Below are 9,769 nucleotides of genomic sequence, written 5' to 3'. Positions count from 1 at the left end.
GAGCTGCCAAAGAATTATTGTTTAGCCACAGGTTTTACAACCATCATATAGCAGCAGTTCACCCTCTGCTTTCTTATATCCACTACCTTATATTGCCATCTATTCCATACCCACATCTGCCCTTCCATTTCCTCCTTCGCCCCCCACCCTGTGCACTTCTCTCCCCTCCTCCCTCCTGTGTTTACTACACTCAGCACTCTCCACTAACAGGCTACATGCTCAGCTCAGATTCCTCAATGGCGGGCGGCACGCCTCAAAACGCCGTCTCCTAGCTACCGGAAGCCGCCTATGGGCACAGTCAGCCAATCAGCGCTCGCCGCCGTGTGTCCTCCTCGCACGTGCTTTCCCTGTGCGTTGCGTGCCCCGCCTATGCCTCGTCGTGATTGGTGGAGGCCTTCAGGGCGGAACTGCTGGGGTTTGAACCGCATCGGAAGCCACGCCCAGAGAGTGGAAACAACTCATTCCGCACGTAGAGAGAAAGAGAGAGGTATTACAGGCAGTGGCGGGGGCAGGGACTGTGCATATATAAATATACACATGTATTCCAGCGCCTCACTCTCATACGCGCACTGAATGCTCGCACCGCCGCCCACAGCTACTCAGACACCATAGGGTGAAGCTGCCGCTTGTACACTGCCCAGCCACTGCTGCTTGTTTAGGGGGGGCCCTCCAGTTACCAGGGTATTTACAGTGTAGGGCTTAGTGTCATGTGATCAGGCTGAGTCTGTGTGTGCACTAGCTTGTTCATACAGGTGGAGCTGCTCCCTCCTACATCTGAGCCCCTGTATTGCTGGACTGGTAGGTTTCCCTTCATTTCACTTTGCTCTCTATTCCTCAGTTTTGCTGTCTCTGTCAGAGATCCTGAGTCCCCTATGCCACCAGGATCTCCCCCATTAGCGTACTCGGCAATGCCCCTCATGCAAAAGCCAAGTCTGGACCTGGAGAAGCTGGCGCTGGAGCGGGTCGTACCTCGATTGCTCTCCTCTGGATTCTGCTATTTGGATAACTTCCTAGGGGAGGACATTGGCAGCCGTGTGCTGGACAAGGTCAGAAACATGCACCAGGACGGGGCGCTGAAGGATGGTCAGCTGGCCGGGCACCTGCAAGGGGTCTCCAAGAAACACCTGAGAGGCGACAAGATTGCTTGGGTCTCCGGCACAGAAGAGGGGTGCGAGCCCATAGGACTGGTTTTGTCAGTCATTGACCGGCTGGTGGTACTCTGTGGCAACCGACTGGGCCAATACTATGTGAAAGAACGGTCCAAGGTGAGGCATCCTTTCCCTGTATTTGGTCTTCGCTTCCCTCCATAATCAGTTGGGGGGGCTAAAACTAGGAAGCCTAAACCCGGTATACTGACGGGGCAGGGCGTACTGTAGATTACTTTGCAATCCAACACTTTGGATATTCCCACTTTTCTAGGCTCCATCCCCTGAATTTAGCAGAGGTCGCACATATCAATAAAACCTCACGCACGTATCTGCAGTGCCTCCTGCTCCGTCTACTGCTGGAATGCTCATAAGGTAGAGGTATGACCTACCTGAGATCATCAGACATGCAGAGAAGCCATGCATGGACCTGTTTCTCTCCCCTAACAAGAGGATCTCCTAGTAGAATGTACATTGTGATCAGTTGGCTGTAACCCCCCCCATCCTACAGCCTGTGCTCCAGTGTTAGTTACACAAATCATATGGCTTTCCATGCCTTCAGCATACGCCACGTATTGGCTCGCTCCCATGTCCCAAAACACCATTTTAAATTAATAAAAAACACACCACAGGCCCAATTCTTTTCTCAACTCTTGCCTAGTCTTATTCATTCTATATATTCGTATTAACCATGATCTAAGGATCTTGTATAAGGTCAGTGAAATGTGTAGAATTCCGTCACAGCTGTAGAGTCCGGAAAAAAAAAGGAAACCTTCCCATTCAGCCAATGTATTTTATGTTGCGTTGATATTCAGGTTGGCCCTTTAATTTAGTAGGTGCTCTAGGGTCCTAAAAAAAAGTGACAGCAGTAGTTACATCCCTGTTCACCAGGATTGGGGTGGGGTTAGGGGTGTGTCTTACTACTACCTTATGGTCTGCACGTACATCTAGCATTAACCCCTCCACTACCACAGCTCTTTAGTGCTGACAGTCACATACAGGTCACAACAGCTACAAATATATTAGTGGTTATCCCTATAACCTCTCTGTTACCTGCTTACGGTTAAACATTGTTTTTGTATAAGTAAAGCTGTTTCTTAATCATGGCTGACAATATTTTAGGGAACACTGATGCCTGTGTATTTAGGTCAGCATTCGGTATTCAACTACCCCAGTAAATTCAGTAAAAGTCACAATCTTGACGATACTGAGCTTTAACCCTGTTGGTGCATTTCATGATTGAATGCTCAGAAGTATTGGTATTTAAAGCAATTCACCGCTGTGTAGATACATTCATCTTTTCCCATTCATTTCTCAGGCCATGGTGGCATGTTATCCTGGCAATGGCGCTGGATATGTGCGGCATGTGGACAACCCAACTGGAGACGGACGTTGTATCACCTGCATTTATTACCTGAACAAAGACTGGGATGCAAAGGTGAGACATGCCTCTGAATTCATTTAGACCTGGTTAACACCAGTGATGAGCTGTCCCTGTTGCAGTTGGTCATCGCATGCATATCTGTAGTCTGTAGTGAGGCTAATCCAAGTCCATATTCAATAGTAGCCCTCATCCACTAAACATCAGGATTGGGTGCATGTAGGGTTGCCACCTTTTCATGAAAAAAATACTGGCCTTCCTATATATATAAATTTTTTTTTCTATTAATAACATTGGGATCAACCATCATTTTTACCGGCCAGGCCGGTAAAATACCGGCCAGGTGGCAACCCTAGGTGCATGTTACACAGTGGCCATATTTGCCTGGTCTTGTTTGCAATAGACAGCACTCCAGTTACACCTTCATTGGTAATGTCCAAATAAATGCATTTTAAAGAATATTTAATAGGAGTGCTGTCTACTACAGACTTTTCTGTGAGGCTCTTACAAGGCCAGCCCACATGAGGGATCACATATTGTTGACATGCAGTGCATTGTATTATTTTTGACCACTAGGCAGATGGCCTCTCAGTCTGCTTACAGTGTGATGCTCCACAGGCCAACCATAGGTATTTACTTCAGATGAACTGATATAGGCTGTAATGGAACACTGATAATCTGCAGTGACATTCCAATCCACATTATACACACCAAAATATCTGTTGTGTCAGCTGCTGGTCTATATGTGTCTTAAAGAAATCCATAGCTGGCATAAATTGGTTTCCTTCATGGGATCTTCCTTTATGTGCAGTAGCTGCAGATTAAGTCATATGCAGATAATCATCTCTGTAAAACAGGCCTTAATGTATATCATTTTGCCCACTTTGCTACAATAGGCATCCATGTATTATCAGACATATGACTTACCTTAGCAAACTACAAACAAAGTCTGCACTGAATGTTATTATTTTTATGCAATTCTGCACCAGAGATTTATAGCTTCAGGCTGTGCAGCTATTGCTAAGTTCCAAGATGTCTGGGATTTCATGGGTTGTAGGAGGCTCATTCGCAAGAGCTTACAATCAGGGGCATGGAAATATTGAAACAGGTTTATTTTTCTTTTAGATCAGGATTATTATTATGAATAATAACGTATATATATATATATATATATATATATATATATATATATATATATATATATATATATATATATAATATAAAATATACATATATATATATATATATATATATATATATATATATATATATATATATATATATATATATATATATATATATATATATATATATATATATATATATATTATGGATTCACCCAGGATTCGGCCTTTTTCAGCAGGATTCGGATTAGGCCAAATCCTTCTGCCCGGCTGAACCGAATCCGAATCCTAATTTGCATATGCAAATTAGGGGTGGGAGGGAAATTGCGTGACTTTTTGTTAGAAAACAAGGAAGTAAAAAATGTTTCCCCCTTCCCACCCCTTAGGGTTCGGATTCGGTTCGGTATTCGGCCGAATCTTTCACAAAGGATTCGGGGGTTCGGCCGAATCCAAATATATATATATATATATATATATATATATATATATATATATATATATATATATATATATATATATATATATATATAAAGCACTGTACAATGGAAGGGTATATACTGTACATCAAACAAGCAGATACCATATAAAACTGACCAATACCGGAGGCAAAGACAGCTCTGCTTGTTAGACTTTACAGTTAGGTTGCCTTTAGAGATGCCATACTTTGTGATATTTAACTGTATTGTCTCTCACCCTAGGTTCATGGAGGGATCCTGCGAATATTCCCTGAAGGCAGTCACCATGTGGCAGATATAGAACCTATCTTTGACCGGCTGCTTTTGTTTTGGTCTGATAGGCGTAACCCACACGAGGTGCAACCATCTTATTCAACCAGGTATTGCCCATTTCATTCATGTACTTCTGTCTGTGGGTTGGAGTTATAGAAGTGGTTTCTCATCACCCTGTCTTTGTAGATATGCTCTCACGGTCTGGTACTTTGATGCCAAAGAAAGAGCGGCAGCCAGACAGAAATTCAAAAGACTGAGTGGTAAGTTGCTTTTATCTGCCTGTTATTGGGCTATTCTGCTGCAAGAGGAGCATTCATTTTAATTGCTATTAAAGGGCCACCAAGGCCAAAAGCTAAAAGGGTTTAGCCATATTGGGATACAGTGCAGATAACAGTTGCTCTGTGTAGAATACAGCAGTTTTAGTTTAGGCTCATGGGACTTATTCTTCACTGGCACTTGAAACTGACTGTTATGGTGGTGCTGCTATTCATGACTATATATATTGATCTTTATAGAATAGAAGGGATTATCATAAAAAAGAGGACATTTCTTGCCACAGAATATATTATTAGTTGAATGTAAAGATACAAACTTTTTTTGTTAAGTTTGTTAATAAAAAAACAACACTTTATGGGATTACCAGTCCTTTAAAAAGTAAATGCGACTGTATGTTTTTGCTTTGGGTGTCTCGCTATAAGTGCCTGTCACGTGGATGTGTACGTGCTTGCCTTTATGTTGGGGGAGGAGACGCACTGTTTGGATATCACACATCCAGTCACAAGCTCTTTGGTGATTAAACAGGCAGGAAACTGTCCTTATCAGAGGTCACAGCCTCCCCTGTGTGGGTCCAGCTCTAGTCAAGCAGTTCTGAAATGCTGCTACACGCCCCTACTCCAATCCATGGCACGAAAGGACGAGAAATTGCTCTGCAATATACACTTGTCCAACCATCTGGCCCTCCAACTGCTGGGGAACTGTAACTGTTCACTGATGGGTGCTGGGAGTTGTAGTTGGACAGCTAGAGGAACATTTCCTTAAATAGGAACATTTCAGTAAAGGTTCTGTAAGCATCTAGGGAAAAGCTAGAGAACCAGCAGCCGCCATTGTGTTTTTTTTGTATTTCCATGCCTTTGTTCTTCCATAACTTGGACAATTTATTTGGGAAAAGCTAGAGAACCAGCAGCCGCCATTGTGTTTTTTTGTATTTCCATGCCTTTGTTCTTAACTTGGACAATTTATTTCCTTTCCTTCCCTCTTGCTCTTTAAGGGGAAGTATACTCTGTTATTAGGGTTTCCCATGGATTATCCCTTTAAATGAAATGCGTAATGTGAACCCAGAACATAAGAGGCTAAATAATTATACAGTGCTGACATACAGTATTACACATGGCTGCGGGGAGAAAGCAAATTCCAGTGCCCTGCTGGGAATTAGACCTCTGCCCCCCAGCACCTGAGACCCCAGTGCTTACCTCTGAGCCACCGTAGGAACTATCTGAGCAGAAAACCTGCTTCAGCTGCTGTGTGGCTATTCCTGTTAATGACTTTCCTCAGGCGTATTTTCTGCAATTACATTTACAACACATTTAGTGGCCATATTTGTAGATGTTGTTTTAAGCAAATGCAAGCAGTAAGGCAGCTGTCATTACTATATATAATGTTCTCTGCCCAAAATAACTTAATCATTATAGCTACATAGTTAATTTGAATTGAAAAAAGACAAAAGTCCATCAAATCCAATCTTTCTGAATGAACTCCAGTGCACTTGTGTCCCATACTTATACAGACCTATCTATACACTATAAACTATACTATAAACTCAGATAATGGTCTGAGAAGGAGACCGAAACGTTGGCCTGTTTTTAAGTATCCTAATAAAGTATGTTTAATTTTTAAAGAAATTTTGTCTTAAACGTTCCTGGTGTGCACCCATTCATCTCTATATATATATATTTATTTATATATATATATATATATATATATATATATATATATATATATATATATATATATATATATATATATATATATATATATATAGTCTAGAGAGGATCAGCACTCACATCGTTATAGATGAAGAAAATAGCATTTATTCAAGTGATTTTACATCTTAATCCGAAGTTTCGATCCCACCTGGGGACCTTTCTCAAGGATCAGGTTTCGATCCCCAGGTGGGATCGAAATGTCGGATTAAGATGTAAAATCACTTGAATAAATGCTATTTTCTTCATCTATAACGATGTGAGTGCTGATCCTCTCTAGACTATTTATGCAACGTGAGATAATATACACACACACACACCCCCCCCTAAACTAACTGTAGATCTTAAGATCCCAAAAGCCTTGGATATTATGCTTGTTCAAGAAGTCCTGGTTAGTCGACTGCCGAAGAGTAGAGTATTGCTCTTAATATTTCTGTACTTTGTCTAATCTGCTGGTAGTATTCTTGTTTTCCTTAGTTCCCCTTTAATTCCGTGAGCTTTTGCACAATTCCATTGTTTCTTACAACTTTGCCATCATGTTTTTTTTTTTTTGTCCAGAGTCTCGTGAAGAACCTCCCACCAAAGAAAGCTGATGGAGGGGTGCTCATTCACCCCCTCGGTGAGATCTCAATGGGATGTGCTCTTTCCATCACCCTAAACCTGCTGGAGAAGTGTTTAAAGCACTGCATTTTGTTGGTGGAAAGTCCATGTTGTGTGCGTGCGTTGGTGGCTTTCACACAGACATAAAACTCAATCACCAGGAACTCCTTGAGAATGTATCTAGCTATTCCTTTTCCATAGACATCCAATATGTCTGCTGATCTATAAGTGCTTCCTCTCCCTGCCTTGCAGAATGACTTGGGATTGGAGGGATCTCTTCACATTAACACAGTAACTGACTGTCTGTGCAATGAGGGGGATAACAGAATGGGAAAATCCAACCAAGCAGGAAGAACTGCAGCATGGAGATGTGAGTATAAAAGAGAGAGTGACTTCACTTCATCTCCAGTACGTGGATGTGCTCAGTAAGCAGATTTATGCTTCACCCCTCCCTATTATGCAGAACCCCAGAGTGTAGCTAAATGCACTCTTGGAGTGGAGATAACCATCCTCAAAGGGTAACAGGTACAGCTTGTGGGACATATGCCCCACTCCTCCCAAGGAACTATAGAGCTCACATCCAGGCAGATGTGGATCAATCCTTCATATAGAGACTCCTTTTGCTCCGTCCCTGCCTAAGGCAATGGCTGTACGCTCTGCTGATGCATATTTGTTTTTTTTATCTTCTGGTACAGTGATTTTTGTTTTCTATTGCAGCTGAATGTTCCTTTATTGATCCTGTGACAAAGGCAAATTACATGTAACAGGTGTACTGTGCATCATGTAGTTTCATGCTGGGAAATAATAAAAAGGTATAACCCAAAAATGTCAACTAATTGTATTGCAGTAAGTGTAAAGCTGTGCTGCTGTAATGATTGACATGTTGTGACTCATGGGGAGCCGTGTAATTTGGCCTCCTGTGCAGGTGGTGAGATTGTCCTGATCTGGCCAATCAGCTTGCAGAAGTATTGGTCCATCCATTATTTTGTTTGTCTAGTGACCAAATAGGGATGTTGATGGAGAGCGAACCTAGATTTCTCTTTTGGCCATGGATAGAGATTCTCCAACACTTCAGTAGGAGTAGGAGGTTGGCCAAATAGGAGGACTGGGTTGATTGTGCTCAACCAATGTAACCACAAGATATTAAGTGCACAAATACACCATATTGGGTAATTGTGAGCTTGCAGGATGCCTTTAACACAGACAACCCGGGGCCCTCCAGATAAAAGTGAATTTGAATTTCCCAGCATGAATTGCAGCATCTCCTGTCACACTACTTAGGTCCATTTATAATGTTGTGGCTACCTCAGTTGTAATCCTGGGTAACAGGCAAATACCATAGTTGGTAATGTTTAACCACACCACATACATGATAGAGATATATATATATATATATATATATATATATATATATATATATATATCTCATAGAGACCCTTTATTCCCTCATATTGGTAACAGGGGGCCCTGGGCAGATCTAGGTGGTGCCATAGAGGAAATGGTACTGTGTAATTAAGTGACAAGCTCTGCGGGCCAGAGCAGGGATATCCTATTTTATGTTGTACAGAAGTTACTTAATATCAGAATTCTTGCTTTCTATGGCACAGTGAGCTGCCTGCAGATGGGTGGGAGTGATTGCTTTACCTTTCGGGCTGACTGTATTTGTGTCCTGTTGTACCAAATGTGAATATTAAATTGAGAATAAAATTCCATTGGTGTCGGTCCATTCTTCCTCTGGCTTCTTCGTCTGCCCCTTTGCTTGATCCTTAAAGGGATAATGTCATGGGAAAAATTATTTTTCAAAATGCATCGGTTAATAGTGCTGCTCCAGCAGAATTCTGCACTGAAATCCATTTCTCAAAAGAGCAAACAGACTTTTTTATATTTAATGTTGAAATCTGACATGGGGCTAGACATATTGTCAGTTTCCTAGCTGCCCCCAGTCATGTGACTTGTGTGCTGATAAACTTCAGTCACTCTTTACTGCTGTACTGCAAATTGCAGTGATATCACCCCCTCCCCCCCAGCAGCTTAACAACAGAACAATAGGAAGGTAACCAGATAGCAGCTCCATAACACAAGATAACAGCTGCCTGGTAGATCTAAGAACACCACTCAATAGTAAAATCCAGGTCCCACTGGGACACATTGTTACATTGAGTAAGATAAACAACAGCTTGCCAGAAAGCAGTTCCATCCTAAAGTGCTGGCTCTTACTGAAAGTACATGACAAAATGACCTGAGATGGCTGCCTACGCACCAATATTACAATTAAAATAAAATACACTTGCTGTTTCAGGTATTTGAAGTGTAAACAGTGTAATTTAGAAATAAAAACATCATAAAAATCATGACAGAATCCATTTAATTGTAAAGCAGCAGGAACCAAAGTTCTGCAGTGTATGAACTCCGCCTGCCTTGCACCCATGCCCACAATAAAAAGTGGTGTACCCAAGCACCATGTTTCACTATCAGGTAAGTAGCAGCTTGCAGGTAGATGGCCAAAGCTGTGTTCTTGCCTCATAGAAAACAAATCAGATTTACAGCCTGCTGAAAGTAGTTGCTCCTCATCTCCCTGTGCAAAATAAGCTTCAGTTGTGGGCAAGAAGATTTCATAAAATCTGGATTTTTGCAGTTTTTTTTTTGTAGATCCTTGGTGACCGGCCACTGGGCATCCGTATTGGTTAATGAGTGGTTTTGTTCAGTGGGTAACTATTATGCATTCCCTCCCAACACCAACGGGGTTATGTTATATGTGGGTGACACTGAGGCTTCTTTTACTGTTGGGTGGTGTCAGAGTCCCTCTTCAGGT

The 9,769-nt window shown here is 41.9% G+C and overlaps 1 protein-coding gene across 2 annotated transcripts; it reads left to right on the top strand.

Moving 5' to 3' along the window:
- The first annotated feature begins 362 nt into the window (after window positions 1-362).
- Window positions 363-8,667, top strand: egln3.L (egl-9 family hypoxia-inducible factor 3 L homeolog). Of its 2 annotated transcripts, XM_041571856.1 has the most exons (6): window positions 363-487; window positions 839-1,265; window positions 2,464-2,583; window positions 4,349-4,485; window positions 4,565-4,638; window positions 6,916-8,667. In XM_041571856.1, exons 2-6 carry the CDS (start codon window positions 873-875, stop codon window positions 6,948-6,950), a joined length of 759 nt encoding a protein of 252 aa, XP_041427790.1. In that variant the 5' UTR covers window positions 363-487; window positions 839-872; the 3' UTR covers window positions 6,951-8,667.
- The last annotated feature ends 1,102 nt before the right edge of the window (window positions 8,668-9,769 follow it).

Source organism: Xenopus laevis, chromosome 8L (assembly GCF_017654675.1).
Source record: "Xenopus laevis strain J_2021 chromosome 8L, Xenopus_laevis_v10.1, whole genome shotgun sequence".
Lineage (NCBI taxonomy): Eukaryota > Metazoa > Chordata > Amphibia > Anura > Pipidae > Xenopus > Xenopus laevis.
Note: the sequence above shows the minus strand (reverse complement) of the source record. Positions and strands in the feature narration are given on the sequence as shown.

Excerpts from the sequence above, each read along its gene's own strand:
- egln3.L (XM_041571856.1), top strand. The coding sequence starts at position 873 with ATGCCACCAGGATCTCCCCCATTAGCGTACTCGGCAATGCCCCTCATG. Across the intron at positions 4,486-4,564 it reads CAACCATCTTATTCAACCAG|ATATGCTCTCACGGTCTGGT; the intron begins GTATTGCCCATT and ends CTGTCTTTGTAG. Across the intron at positions 4,639-6,915 it reads GAAATTCAAAAGACTGAGTG|AGTCTCGTGAAGAACCTCCC; the intron begins GTAAGTTGCTTT and ends TTTTTTGTCCAG.